General features: G+C 39.2%; 1 protein-coding gene across 1 annotated transcript in view; it reads left to right on the forward strand.

Annotated features, from left to right (window-relative positions):
• Window positions 1–16,337, forward strand: part of FGF13 (fibroblast growth factor 13) — a 665,129-nt gene that overhangs the window by 380,630 nt on the left and 268,162 nt on the right. The window contains exon 2 of the mRNA XM_054727791.1: window positions 14,929–15,096. Within this exon, the coding sequence (XP_054583766.1) occupies window positions 14,929–15,096 (168 nt within the window). The remainder of the gene's footprint in view (window positions 1–14,928; window positions 15,097–16,337) is intronic.

The following is a 16,337-nucleotide window of genomic DNA, read 5'->3' on the forward strand; positions in this document are numbered from 1 at the left end:
TCAGGGCAGAGCAAACAGCTATGGCTTCCCATCAGCCCTGCCCTAAGATGCCCCCTGGGTCTCAGTGTCCCGCAGTAATCGCTGCAAGCACCTCTGAGAGAAAGCTGCCCTTGAGTTTCGCCCCCTGCCAGACATTCCAGTTTCTCCCCATATGAGTCTGGGTCCCCAGAGTCTTGCCCGGAACTGGAGTTCAGAGAGGTCGGGAGCTTTTGTCTCATCGCCCCCCCCCCCCGCCCGATTGAGAAAGCCAGCCACGTACTCAGTTGCCAGCCCTCTCAGCATGTGCACCTCCGTACCTCCGCTTTCTGTAGCTCCTGTGAGTCTCAGTGTGCTTTTCTCTTTCCTTCTAGTTGTAGAATTTCCACTCAGCCAGCCTTCCTGTGGTTCTGGATGATGTCTGTTTTTGTCTTTTAGCTGTAGTTTTGAAATTGTTGTTCGAGGCAGCAGTTTAGGTGTTTACTTATGCCGCCATCTTGGTTTCTCCTTGGTATAACCTTTCTGAGGAGACTAATGCTAAATTTGAGAAAATTGTTTTCCTTTATCATGGTAATCTTTATATAATACAGAGAGGAATTAATCCTAATTACTCTGGTTCATCACCACAGCCTGCTTCATTAATTTAAGAATCAAAGCCTCAAAATAACAGCACATTTGCGGTTAATAAAGTCTTTGCCAATAAATGTTTGGAGGTCATGGTATAGCTGGATCCCATGTAAAGGATGTTACAAGGCCGTAATCAAGATGTTGGCTGGGCTGTATTCCTTTGTAGACATCAGGATCTTCTAAACTCGTGTGATTTTTGACAGAGTTCACTTGTTTGTGGCTGTAGGATCAACGTCCCAATTTTCTTGCTAGCTGTCAGCTGGGGGCCAATTTCAGCTTCTAGAGACTGCCCAATATTCCTTGGCACATGGCCCTCACCCAGGAATTCTCACAGGGCAGCATATTGCTTCAAGTCCAGTAGGTGAATCTTTCTTTTTTAATGCTTTCACCTCATTAAGTCAGGCCCACCCAGATTAATCTTCTTTTTATTAACTTAAAGGAAACTGGACCTTACTTCTGGAAATGACTTACATAATTATGCAAGCTAGCAAGTCTCAAGATCTGCAGGGTGAGTCAACAGACTGAACAACCAGGAGAGCTAATAACTTAGTTCCAGTCCAAGTCTTAAGATCTGAGAACCAGGAGAACTGATGGCATAGTTATAGTCCAAAGGCAAACAGGCTTAAGACCCAAGGAGAACCACTGTTTTGATTTGAGTACACAGGAAAAAAGCTGAAGATTCAGTTAAAAGGCCATCAGGCAGAAGGAGAGTCCCCTTGCTTATGGGAAGGTCAGCTTTTTTGTTCTATTCAGTCCTTCAATTGATTGGATGAGGCCCATTCACATTAGGGAGGGCAATCTGTTTAATTCAGTATATATATATTGAAATGTTTGACCAAATATTTGAGCACCCTATGGCCCAGTCAAGTTCATATGTAAAATAATCATTATAGTGTTCTTCAGTAATTATACACATAACACCCTTTTCCCTGACAAGTGGGGCTAATCCAATTATGACTCATCCAGTTCCTGCTTTTCCTGTGAACCTGAATTGGGGCTGAGAGGCTTTCGTCTGGCCGTTTCCTACAGCTATTGCAGGAGCACATTACAGGTCTGGTTACAACATTTTAGGCTGTGTGCCTCCATGGAACTTCAGAGAGAAGAGAAGCAGGCTGCACTTGCTCCCTGACAAGGAATTAAAGCTGAAGCCAGGAGCAAAGGCAGGAGGCCTTCTATTGCTGGTGAATCCCAGCTAGGCATGCCTTCCGCCTCTTCTACTTGCTTTCACCACTTCCTCCATTCATTGCAACCACCTTAAATTTGGATATAAAAAAAAAAAACATTGTGTTCTTTTTTTTCACCAGAAATCTGGTAAGGGACTTCCAAAGTCCCCTGCAGACCAGAAGGAATTATACAGAATTAGTCTGCAGAAAAAGGTTGGCAACTCCAAAGTGGGTCAGGCCATGATCATTGCAGCTTCCTAAATCTGATTGTCACTCACCCTGACCTCAACCCAAAACATTTTGCCAATGTCCCATAGCTTAACCTGAGGATCTTTTTGCCAACCGGGGACAGACTCAAGGGTGATATCTTAACCATCTGAGAATATCTCACATACATTAACATTGTTTCTGAGAAGTTATCAGTTAAACAAGTGTTACACAAAGGCATTGGGAAAGGAGAGGGGAAGGAACTGCTCTCTAATACTCTAAAAGATTACTGACGGTGATCCTTCTGCATAGGAACTTTAAAGGTATCTTGTCTACCACTCAGTAATTAAATGCCTAATTTGGAGAGCACTTACTTAGAATATTTTGCCATGACTTTCTTGTGAGCAATCTTGAACTCCATTTAACTCTCCATTAAGGAGAAAGAAAATAGCCATCTTTAATATGAGAACTGGGAAAGGACTCCACTTCCTCAATTTATGAGTGGCAGTTTCCAATAGGCACTCCTCAAATGACCAGGTTTCTCAACTTGAGTTTAATTAATGCAAATTGGAGGTCTGTCAGAGGGTATTAACTTACAGGGACTATCAGAAAACAACAGGGAGATCATATTTTGCTGCCTCCTGGTATGGACACTTTGCTTCAGTGCAATCCAAGAAGGATTCACATCTGCTTGTCCCCATCACATTAATATTTTTGACTCCATGTGTGACCTGCCTTATTCTCCTCCATCCCCTTGTTGTTGTTTTGAAATCGGACTTCCTACTGAGATTCCTGTGGGATTACAAGAACATGATCAATAGATGATGATTTCCAGGGCAGCATAAGGTTTTTAAATGAATGTGTCAGCCCACTCCTTCCATCTGTGAAAGAACAAACCAGCACTCATGTCTCCCTTCCCTTTATGTCTTCTTTTCCTCATTACTCCCTCCTATTTATCCTGGCCTCTGATCTTGGCCATGGAAATTAACTGCTTATTTCTCTAGTATCCTCCATGAACCAAATAGGCCAGCAGAGCTTGACAATCTATAGAGGTTTTAGGACTTTTCCAATTCTCCCAAGCCATGATTCTGAGCACTCATGAATATTAATGAGAATATTGGTGGGGGAACAATACTCCCTTTCTCTCTCTGTCCAAGTTGTGAACAATTAAGAAGCCAAAATAGACAGGTGTATGAGCAACAAAATATCACCTTTATTCTTTTTAAAAATATTTATTGTTGAAAGTATTACATATGCCCTCTTTTTTCCTCATTGACCTCCTCCAGCACACCCCAGACCTTCACCACCCTATTATCTGTGTCCATGAGTTATATATATATATATATATATATATATATATATATATATATATGCATACAAGATCTTTGGTTGATTATTTTCCACCCACCCACCCTCCCGCATCTCACCTTTATTCTTAATAAAGCTAATACTAAGAGATGAGACTTTTATCTGTGAAAAGATGGATATTCTAATAATGAACCCTGTAATTAGACAGATGTATCCACTCAGTCATAAGCATCTCTGGAACTTTCCTATCCTACCCTTGCACAAGGACTCTACCTGCAAAACTTAAGGAGTAGAGGAACAGAGTGGAATGCATGCTTTTTGTGGTAAGCTGGCCCCCAAGGAGAAAGAGAAAAGGAAGAGGCTAGGCTATGAATGCTAGTTTCTCTTTTGAAAGCTCACCAGTACCCCATCCAGAAAATAATGAATTTTGGGGCAAAGAGAAGACAGCAGTAGATGCTAGTGATCTTTATAGTGAAGAAAATATAAAGGTGAAGGAAGGACCCCCACTCTCCTCTACAAATTAAGCATTGGAAAAGACTTGATATCATCTAGTCAACTCCATTTTTTAGGAATCTGGGCTCACTATAAGGGCAAGGGCTTTTGTTTACATTTTTCCCATCCATTATATAATGTATGCATTGACACATATATTTATGAGTAGGCTCTTAGGCTGGGCTATGAGTCCAGGCACCTCACTTTTAATGTTTCTCCTTCATTCCTCTCTCCTAGCACATGAAGTGTTAAATTTGTTTGGTGGTCTCTTTGACATAATGATAGAGGAAAATTAGACCTATTGAATGGAAACAAGGCTGAGGAGAGTCAATTTCTCAAGAGTGTTTGTTGTTTTGCAAACTTCCTATCACCTACATCACTGCCATTAATATTCTCATGCAGTATTAATGTTTGCTGGGTACCTACCTAATCATATTCTATATAGACATATTTAGTATAATGAGACTGCAAGGGTGAGTTTAGTGTGAGATTTCTTTCCTCCTATGCCTAAAGAGTAGAATTTGCTAACCCACAGGAAATATTTTCCCTCTGAGAAGTGTATATTTCATGGAATTACCATTATCAAAGGTGATCTTTATTAAATAGATGCTGCATACTGTTAGACATAACCTCTGTTCATAAAAGTCTATATCCCTAAAGTATGTACCCAAAACCCAGCCACTTTTTTTGGCACCTATACCACTGAGTACTAACTACTATCATCTCTTGTCAGGAGTATAGCAGTAGCTTCCTTACCAGTTTCTCTGCTTCTACCCTTGTGCCCTGAAGTCTGTTCATAGCAGCAAGTGTGAGCTTCCGATCACATAAGCCAGATCATGTCACTCTTTTGCCTGAAACCATTCAATGGCTCCCTGCTACTTAGAATTAAAGCCAGAGTTATTTCAGTGGCCTACCTGAGCAGGCTTCCCATTACATTTCTTAACTCACCTCCTACCACATTTCCTTTCAGTCTCTCAGTTCCAGCCACATTGGCTTCCTTCATTTAAAAAAAAAAATCAAGTCATACTCCTACCTCTGGATCTTTGCATTTTTAATTTCTCTACTGGAACCACTCTTCTAGATACCTCCATGTTTCACTCCATTGTGCTTGTTTTGTTTTGTTTTTTTAAATCAGGCTTCTGCTCTAACATCACCTTCTCACTGAGGCTTAATTTAACATATTTAAATTAGGCTAGGTTATTCTGCAGTAACAGAAGGCTCACTGACATGTCAGGAGCTTAACTTGTAAAGGTTTTCTTTTTTTCCCCCTGTATGGGTCTATCAGCCATTCAGAGGAGCTCCCTTCCCATCAGTGACTCAGATACCCTTGGAGGTCTCAACTTACTGTTTGTTTACTACTTGCTTACTTCCCCCCTTTCCCACCTCATATGTGTAAAACACCATAAGGGCTAGAATTTTTGTTTACATTTTTCCCATCTGCTATATAATGTATGCATTGAAAAATGCTTGGCATATAGCAGATTCCCAATAAGTATTTGTTGAAAGAATATTGAAAATGCTTGTATTGTGACAGGGAATGGAAAATAGAAAGGCAAAGGAAGCATCTTTGTGCATATGTTTTCTTCTCAGGAGGAAGTTTGTGAAGATATGTCAATTTCACATATAATGATTATTGTTATGGACAATAGAGAGCTTATGGACTTTATAACCTAGTAAGGTTTTCAGCATTGAGATTTGGATATTGTGTAAGTTTTCTATTGCTGTCATAACAGATTGTCACAAACTTAGTGGCTTAAGCAACACAAATTATTATCTTACTGTTCTGTAGATGAGAAGTCAGGCATACATCTCACCAGGACAAATCAAAGGTTTTGGCATGGCTACATTCTTTTTTGGAGACTCTAGAGGAGGATCCATTCGTTCCCTTGCTCATTTTGGTCATTAGCAGAATTCAGTTCCTAGTAGGATGGAGATCCTTGTTTCCTTGCTAGCCACCAACTGAGGCTGTTTTCAGCTTTTAGAGGCTATGTATATGTTATCTCATGGCTTCTTTCCTCTATCTTCAAAGCCAGCCACAGAAAGTTGAGTCCTCTCACACTATTAATTGGCCCTGCCTTTTCTTCGTTTTCATCTCTCTGACCCACTCTTATGCCTCCTTTTAATTTTAAGAGCTCGCGATTGCCTTGGACTTACCTGGCTAATACACGGCAACATCCTTTAGCTGAAGGTCAGCTGACTAGCAACCTTAATTATTACAACTGTAATCTTAAGGTAACATATTTACAGGTTTCAGTGATTAGGATGTGGATATCTTTGAGGGGGCTTATTCTGCCTACCACAGATATATAGACTATGAATATGGTATAGTGAGCAAGAGTATAGGTTCTGAAGGCATGAACGCCTAGCTTTGAACCTCAGCTCTGCATCTTGGGGGCTGGGGTACTGTGTACATTTTCCTTAATCTCTTCAACATTCAGTTTCCTGTGTGACAAATAGGAACAATAATGATACATGCCTCATGGGGTTCTTGTGAATACCGGAAATTATGTGCAAGTGGGTAATACACACTAGGCACTTGATTTTACTCCTTTTAAAAATATTCTTTGAGTATTCCTTGTGTTCTAAGTGTGAGCACCAAACCCAGCTTAGAGTCCACCTCAGAAGACCTTACCTTTAAAAGGATAAAGGAGTGCTCATTTGCTAAAACCCCACTTGACCAGTTGGGTTTGCAAGGAATGAGGGGGAATTTTAATTTAAGTATTCATGATTCATGTACACTTAAATCACTAAGTTCTATTTTAAGGACATTTGATGACTTGAGGCTTTTAAAAATAATCCTAATATCCTTTTTTCTGACACAGACATACTACCAAGAATAAACAGTTTTGAATATAATTTGCTTAGAAATTCTTCTCAAATTTAGAATAGGTTCTAACATGGCACAATGTATTCTTACATCTGAAATCCCTGCAGGGACACCCCTCCTCCTCAGACCCACCTCCCAGAAGAAACACCAACTCCGGTTTTTACTGAATGAGGAGTTGGAAACTGTAGCAGGTATATGGGCAAATAAAACACTTGTTCAATTGAAATCTTTCTTTTTTAGAATGAGTTTTTAGAATTCAGCTATTGTAACTGGGAATTTTGTTCTAATGCTTCCCCTTAGCTAAAAAGGAGCCTCTTTTAACTTTAAAAGGGGGACATGTTCTTCCACAGCACATAGGTAAGAACTGTATTTCCTGGAGGTGTTAAGGACCATTTGTTTGAGCTTGCAAAATGATGAGTATGATATTACTCAAATTGAAGTAACTGCCTTTTGATGAGCTCAAGTAGAGCCTGTGACTAATCAAGAAGAGAAGGATTTAACCAGTGTGCATTGTAAATGAAGTAAGACGTGAAAAGACTCACTTCCTGATCAAAGTGAAGAACCTTCTCCTATCTCTTTTCTCTTTTTAATGCTTCTGGAAACACTGGCTCCACCATATTACATGGAATGCCTGGAGCACAAAACCTCAATGACATACATATACTTTATTGTTTTTGAGAAACGGTTTTTATAGATCAGCCCATGTATTGGTATGAGCTTTATGATTCCTGCCAAAGGGTTAGTCAAGATAAGCTGCTAATGTAGTTGAGTGAACTTTTATCCATGTCACTGTGGGTGGAAGGAGGCACCAATAGGTGCTAGAGGCCCATATGATCACAGAACACTAGCAGGCAGGAAAAATAAAGGAAGACAGCTTGCTTAAAAGTAAAGGTAGTATTTCCTGACTAATAAAATAAAATTAGTTTGCTAATTAGATACCTTTTTAAGGGGGATATGGGAAGGGAGAGAGAATGATGGCATTTATCACTCTCCCAATCATATAATTTTAAAGCAACATTACAATATAATTTCTCAGTCACTATAAACTAGGACCGAACAATTTCTGTCAACAGAGCCTTGAGGTTGGATTTCCTGAGCTCTCATAACATCCCAGGGACTTAGGGCAATCATGAGATTTGGATCAGAGATTAGCTTTTGAAACATGAAATAACAATATGAAGGTAATAGTGACAATGAATCATGCAGGACTCTTTTAGCATGGCGTGTGAAAGTGTATGGTGTCAATGAGCACATTTTCCAGGAAGACATGGCTGTAATGCTTGAAAATGCCCACTATAGTATATTGGCAAGGATACTTAAGTCTTCTGAAATTGAATGCTCCAAAAACGGAAAAGACTTATAGAAGAAAATAGACTTTCTATATTAATTTAGCCTGTGACATAGCCCAAGTAAGGTCTTAAGAACAAAGGCTGAGAAGATTTCAGGCAAGAAAGTTTATGCGAGTAGCTAAGACATCATTGTGTGAGCCTAACCAGAGCGTCTGTACTAACAGTTTCTAATTATGCATAGAGGAAGAGGCAAAATTTGGTGCAATGGCAACAGCTAGAATCAGTCTGTAAGTACTCTGTAATGGCTGCCTAGATATTTCAGTTCCTAGGCCACAGTAGCCAGAAGCACTTTGCATTAAAACAAAATGAGTGAAAATAAAAAATTTCTTGATTAAACATTTTCAAGAAATTACAGATGGCATTCTGGAAGCAATGCCAATTGTCAGCCAATATATTACTCCATGAGCAATATAGCCATATTTTCTTTTCCACCATGGGTCATTCCTCCTACTTTAATAAGCCACAGAGGATTTCCCAGCCTCTCCTTTTTTCTCATCACCACATGAGCCAAGTCTCTGATTGGCTGGGCCCCACCTGAATAGCAGATGCCTAGAGGTACTTACCTAGTATCTAGCACTGCTATTGGTGCTGTCCAATGTCATCACTTACTGGAAAAAGCCTTTGCCCTAGGCTTAGGAAAGACCCCACTGATGTGTAGTAGTAGTACTTTACATCTTGCCAGTCAGAAGCTTTCTGTGACCTGGATGGTTAACATGCTTACTAGTGCATTTTTCTCTTTCTGATCTGGGCTGCAGGGGTAAAACTCCCCTGAATGGACTAGCTGAGCCCTTGCAGAATGCTTAGCATCTTTGATGGGCCCAGCACACTTCCACTGCACCACTCTGCTATGGTGAATGCTTAGCATCTTTGAGAGTCACAAAGGGACTTCCAGGATTTGTACTACTTCTGTAAAAGGGGCTTGAGGACGAGGTGGGCTTTACCCATCATCAAGTCCAGTGATTCTCAACTAAGGCACTTTTGCCCTCATCCCACTGTGGGGGATATTTGGCAAAATCTGAGACCATGTTTGGTTGTCACAAATTGGAGGGGTACTAATGGAATCTACTTGGTAGGGGTCATGGATACTATTAAAAATTATGCAGTACAAAAAACAGTCTTTTAAAACATGGAAGTATGTAGCGCCAAATAAAGTGGCAATGCTCAGAAACCCTGGCCTAGTCCAATCACTTAATTTTTGAAATGAGAAAACTGAGGGTCAAAAATGTGACATGGCATTCCAATGGACACCAGAAAGTAAGCAGCAACTCAGGGTAGAGATTCTGGTTTCCTAGCCACCAGACTGCATTTTTCAACAGTTTTATCTCTGTTGTGGACAACATTTCCTCCACATCAGATGTCAGGCAATGTGCTGAACTCTTCCCATTTAGTCCCCCTAAATGGCTTGCCCTAGAAGGGACTGATTTCATGCCTGTAAACTACCAGGTGCAAAGAATTGTAGGCCATTGGGAAAACAAAATTAATACCCAAAGAGATATGGTTCTCATCTATCAGGAACTTATATCCAAGTTGCAGAGAAAAGAGATATATATGAAAATAATTATCAGTTTAACTTTTCAATAAAAGCCTGTGATAATAGCCAAAAAGATGTCCCAAGACAAAACAAGATAAATTTCATAACATGTTATATGAAAATTAAGAGTTAGAGTGAGCTCTTTACCTTACCTTTGAGAGAAGGTTAGATAAACAGGAAGGAGGGCATCCTTCATTTGATTAATGATAATTTTTTAGTGTGTATTTTGAGTGAGGCACTGTGCTGGACCCACATATTAAATGGTAATGGGACAAATAATGTTTATGTTTCACAGAGCTTGCATTTTTGTGGGGAGAATCAGATAAGAGACAAGTACATACATGCATGGATGCACACATACTACATACATACATACATATATACAATAATTAGATGGTGACAAGTGCAAACATACCTAAGGTGCCTGAAAAGACATCTTTGAGGAAGTGGCATTTAAGTAGAGCCCAGAAGGAAATAAAGGGGGAATCACAGTGAACAGCAAATGCAAGGCTTTATGGCAAGAAAAAGCCTGGCATAGTCTACACATTAATTAAAAGCTAGTGTGAGCAAGGAGAAGAGAGTCCTACAATGGAATTGAGGAGGTGGGGGACTGCTATAGTATGGTGTTTGAATTTCATTATACCATGAAAACAGCAAAACAGTGTGAACAAACAGAATTTGGAGGAAGATCTAATAGTTCTTGAGGAACTGAATGGAGATGGGGAGGAATACAAATAAGAACTTAACACATTTCTAGAAATGTTTTTTTTTAAGTCATTTCTATTTTCGCCAAATGAAATGATCATTAGTATTGATCTGTTTCATTCCGTGAATTGTTTACTTGTTACTAATTTACATTTAAACCTGCCATCTTGATAATGTCCACTGGTGGCAGTAAAGCTTGAATATCAAAAGCAGATAAGTAGATGGATAGTTAGCTGTGAAGCAGAGTGGAGGTCTTGAGCTAACTCATCCTATGTTTGAATGTACTTTTCAGCATGACAGGTGCTCAGGGACATGGAAGAGTATCACTCTAATTACTCTGTTTTCTTCTCACTTTCTCATTATGTCAGGTCATTTGATAATCTTTGTATTTGTCATACTTTCTGTTTCATAGGTGGTTTTATTTGCTTGTTGTCGTAAATAATAACTTCGATTGGGAATCCCATGGCTGTATGTGATTTCCATAGCTCTAGTGATCTCAGATTTGCTTTGATTTAAAATCATATATCATTAAATATGTTGAGTAATCTTTGTGATGAGTAAATTTAAAAGAAAAAAACAGCATCACAAACTAATTGATGAATCGTTAACTGTTTCCAGCTTGAAGTCAGCATACCTTACAAATTAGACTGTCCTGGTGAGGAGCAAGTGCCTTTGTAGCATTGTCTAAACAGTTTCCTAGAAACTTGCTTTTTTGTCTTTGAATGAAGAAAGAAAAACTCATTGGAGACTGTAATAATCTTGGAAGCTAAAAATTACTGAAGAACCCTGATTCCTGTTTAATATATCAATGTTCGTACAAAGCAGTTTTACTTTAGACTTGATGGCAAACACACTAGAATCCTGGATGGGCTTTTCCAATAATTGTTCCAATAAAAGTTACTTCCTCTCTCTGAATACATTGTAGTGTTTGTAGTACTACTAAATATTTGGATAGCTATTTTATGTATCATATACACATTTAAAAGGTCCATTACATTGGAATTATTTGGTTTATCAGTGATCTTTTTTGCTATAGATTGGGTCTTTGTTTATGTCTAATTTGAAATGGGTGTACTACATTTCTGTGAACATGAGTAGCTTAAGCCAAGTCGTCAGGCTTAGACTTAAACTCTCCTCCCTTATCATGATTGCCTCCCATTTCTCATCTTGATCTTGGTGATTGCTGAGAAGCCTGGAGGAGAGTGGAGATGATTTAATGCCAGTCTAGTGCTGCTATTGGGAAACCAGTTCTAGATGCAGGCTTGTCCACCTAATGGATAGTCAATGGTATGTATACCTTTTATACTAGGAAGTAGTTCTTTCACAAATTCTGGTCATAACTATCATCCTGCAAACAAAAGTCACTTATTTTTTGTACCTCCTTGTCTGAATATGCCAGCCTTTAGTGTTTGTGTGTCTGTGGATGTGTGGATATGCAGGAGTCCACTTGTCCCCTCCAACTCTCTACCACTCTTGTGGGACTTTGGAATCCCGAGTAGGTGGGCTGTGTGATCATGGGCTGTGTGATCAAGGCCAAGGGAACTGGCTATAAGGTCACAATTTTCTGGTGAAAGCCTACTCGGCAGCTGTTGTAATGAGGCTCAGCAGCCTTTCTCAAAGCATGGGGCCATACAGTTTAGAAACCAACCATGAGCTACTCTTACCTGCCTTGAAGCGTTAAGTTGAACCTCTGAAACTGGAGAAGGCTTTGTGTAAATCTATTGTCTACCTAATCACTGGAGTCCTTGGTCTACCTCCAAGATTGGATAAGCTTATTATTGGGAAGGACAGCAGGAGTCATTGAATAAATGTGGACAAATTGTTGAAATGAACAGAGGGAGGAGTGGTTTTCAGATAGCAGAGATTGTGTGCAAGAAGGGAATGCACTAGAAGGGGGAAGTGGTAGAAAATATTGGACTAAGTCAGGAAAATAAAGAATTCCTGTTTTGATGGGCTGACTTCTTTGCAGGTTTACTCTCCATTTTCTAGAGCTAATACCCCTTGGAAGCACTGTATCCTTACCCCTTTTTTAAGGAAGTAGAATTAAGGTACCTACCTGCCTTAGAGCTGGGGTACTGTGGGAAGTCCCCTGTTACTCCTGCTGTTGTCAATTGTATATACAACCACTGTCTTACTTGAGGGAGTCCTGGGATTAAATGGATTTGATATAACAGTTTTAATTTTTTCTTATAAAATATTCTCAAGTTCAGAGATTTTACAGATCTGAGTGAGATATTGCCTATACAATGTTACTTCTGGTTAAAAAGTTCAAAATGTTTCTGGCTCTTGTGTCACAGGACATCAAGCCACTGTTTTGCCTGAATTGACTGATGTTTAGGACATTGACTAGAGACAGTCTGAGACCCAATCTGAGCCATTAACTTCCAGATGCTCACGATTTCCAGAGAAATGTTCTGTGCCTATGGTTATTACTGAGATGGCTCCTTAAATGCTCTCATCTTGGCACCTTTTGCACTTGCTAAATTCAATTTGAAGAAAGAACAGGAGAGAGAGCATTTTGTGGAAAGTAATTATCCTGCACTTTTGTGACCTTCATGTTTTCCCCATCATGATGAATTTTTGGGCTGGTTCTTGTATCAGTCAGCATGTCCTGCTCACTTGAATTTTGTTGTATGTTACAGATAACTAGTTGTATCTAATTAAAGAATAATGGCGGCACTGTGAGGCCTTTTTCTGGGAATTAATGACCAGCTGGGAAAAGCTGATGGATGGAGAGTCAGCCAAAGGCTATTAGCTTCAGTCTGCTATTAATCTCCAGATATGCTAATTTGTGATGTCATTGTTGGTATTGAAAAATAAAAATTGGAGACAGTTTACTTATGTTTATCATGTACTTCTGAATAGCAAGTTCCCTATGTATTACAAAAAGTTATTTTTCATTCTCTAATTGTTCTTTAATCTAAAAATATGATTCTTATATACAGTGCATGAAAATAGAATTTCTCAGATGGGTGTTCCTTTCTTTTAAAAAAAGTTCCAAGTTTGGGAAGTTTCCTTTAAATATTTTGGATGGTAAAACCAGAATTTTTCTTCAGCTGTGATGCTGGAATTTGCTAAGTGTCTATATTATCATAAGTATCTGCTCATGGCAGGAAATGGTTGCAAGTGTTTATGAATAGCAGCTGTTGCTAGCAAAGATGTGCATTCAATGCAATTCTAAGAAGTTATAGTCACATTCCTAGTAGATGAAGGGGACTCTCTGCCAAGAAAAGCTGTAGTGGTGTATCTATATGAAATTTTTTTTATTACTGCTGCTGAATGCTAGAGGAAAATAGAAAGAGAAATGACTAAAATATTCATCATCTTCTTGCATAATTTAATGACTTACAAAGGAAGACAACAATTTCATATACAGGCTATCTATCTAAAACTCAATCCAAACTCATAATACTAATTTAAAAGTTATGTTGGTTTTTATACCATTTTTACCCTAAAATGAAAGAAAGCTATTAAAGCCCATTAAGATTCCAGCCAATGGGCTGGGAATGTTACACTAAACACAGAAACTTCAGATCTCATCTGATTTAAGTCATAAGCTGTTTATATTCTCCAAACACCACAGCATTATTCTCCCCATAAGAAGTTTGTTGATGGTACCAGTCTTCTTAAATGCATATTAAGTGTATGCATTTGGGGGAATAGAATGAATCAGCAAGTCACTAATCACAGCTCTTGGAGGCACTGACTCACTCCTGGCAAAATTGAATGTCCTCATTGGGAAGGGTGTAAAAGAGAGAAAATTCATCCCGGTGTCAGTTCCCTGTTTCTACAAATGCAGATCAAATTTGCACCTCCTTTGGTGATTGGTTATCAGGCTAAAGAATGTTGTGCAATGGACACTATAAAACCAGACATCTGTACTTGCAGGGGAAAGTTACTAGAAATTCATAATAATGCTTAGGAAATTGACAAAGGGCCTAGAAAGAAAATGTGGGCTGAGAGGGGCTTGGTGTATTTCTATGGCCAAAAGTAGTGAACCAGGCCCTGCTCTTCCACAATTCAACAAGGTTGGTCTTTGATCCAGTGTTGATTACTAGGCTCTCAATTGGGATTTCTTATTTTCATTAAGGGGTTTTCAATATCTGAGGAATATTTGCAACAGCCCTAGTTTTCTTTGGAAATAAAAGAGAGAGAGCAGCATCCTTAAATTTTCTGTCAGACTCGGTATATACTGCATGGATGTCATATTCTTGCCAGCAGCAGACCAAGGAAAGAAAAATAAACTGATAGTTGGTGGACAATGGCCAGTGTCACCTGTAAATTCAGGGGTGGGCAAAAGTAGGTTTACACTTGTGGGTATGCAAAACAAGAGTTTATTCTTATTTATTATTGTATTGTTTACATATGAATAACTTTTGCCCACCCCTATATTTATGCTGTATCTCAAATTGAGACATGTGAGCTCTGCATGGTGTTTATTTAGATACAATATGGTTAATGGTATTAAAGTATTTTATTTCACTCCAGGCATAGTTTAACACTGTTACATTTTCATTGTACTGGCAGTAGAGGTATCTGTAGTTGAGTAAGCTATTCCCAAACCTTTAGTATTTTAAACAAAGCCCCTAAAAATAAAATGGACAAGCTTTTAAATCCTTTTCTTTGGAATTTTTTTGGGGAATGTTGTTTCTTTAGTCTTTCCTGGGAGTAGGTTTGATTTAAGACGTTCGCTGCTTTCATGAAGCCCTAACTTGAGTTCATTTTGTTATGTGGTGACCACAGTTCTGGATGACGCCCCTCCTGGCACACAGGAATACATTATGTTACGGCAAGATTCCATCCAATCTGCGGAATTAAAGAAAAAAGAGTCCCCCTTTCGTGCTAAGTGTCACGAAATCTTCTGCTGCCCGCTGAAGCAAGTACACCACAAAGAAAACACAGAGCCCGAAGGTTTGTGCGCGACAGACGCGTGTTTTGCTTGTTTTCTCTTATTCTTTCTTTCTCTTTCTTTTTGACTGTGCATTGCCCCCTAGTGTGCTGTTAGGCTCCTGAAATAGTTAGGAGGCCTCCTGGTTTGTTGGTGAATGTGTTATGCAGTCTCAGATGGGACACTGTATAATGCAGTCATCTCTGGCACAGCACACACCGTCCTCCTGCTTCTCATAGCTGAAAGGTTTTCAGCTGGTGTCAATACACTGTCCCGTTTTGGCTGCTAAAGTTGCTTGCACCTGTAGCCAAAGTCTGACCCAGTATGTTTCCATCACCTGGCATTCCTGAGGAAGCAGTCGGCTGAGGAATGGCACTTCAAAAATGAAATAATACTCTCTTCCACTCCATAAAGCTTTTGCATTGCGCTCGAAGAATGCTCGTGATCTACTTAGTTTGCTGAAGCAGGCCCAGGCTTGCCATGTAATGCACGCCCAGTTATACTTTGCCATAGTGAAATGCATGCCTCAAGGAAACAATGAGTAGTTTGTTTTTCTTTTCAGCTCAACCACAGGTTTGGAAAACTCTACCTGCTATTATTTAAACTGAGGTCACGGTATTCCTTGCAATCCATGCTATAAATCTATCTCTAAAGTACCTCGTCTCCCCAGAAAGAGTATTTATTATTTTTTTCCAACTTTTCTGCCTATGTCAAACAGGAACATTTTTTACATCACAAAATGTGGTAATTTTTTTGCCAGCTGTGTATATTTCAATTTCCAAAATGACATTTGAGATGTGTACTATATATGCTAATTAAATGCTTCTTGGAAAACAGCCTGCCCCCCCACCCCACCCCGCCACCCATATAAAATACTATTGAAGCAGTTTACCAATGAATAACACTGGAAGTGACTAATTTCACTTGTCCTATGGCAGTCTGTGTAGTCTTTTGCATAAATGGTTGTGATCCAATTTTTAAAAGCGACCTTGTTCCCATTTCAAGTTGCCCTTTTGTAACATTATGGGTTTCCTCAGTACAACTGTCTTTTTGACTTGGAAAAGACTACCATGTGATGATGTTCAAAGTTTGGTGTGTAAGAAAATTACTTCAAATCAACTCTATTCCATAGTTTTGGAAGCACATTTTTATATCTCAAAGTCTCCCCTTCTCCTTCCTTCCAAATAGAATTTTAAATGTTTATTGGCAGAAAATGAGAAGTGTATATTTCTCATTTTTTATTTTATTTCAGCAATAGAACATG

Source organism: Eptesicus fuscus, chromosome 1 (assembly GCF_027574615.1).
Source record: "Eptesicus fuscus isolate TK198812 chromosome 1, DD_ASM_mEF_20220401, whole genome shotgun sequence".
NCBI lineage: Eukaryota > Metazoa > Chordata > Mammalia > Chiroptera > Vespertilionidae > Eptesicus > Eptesicus fuscus.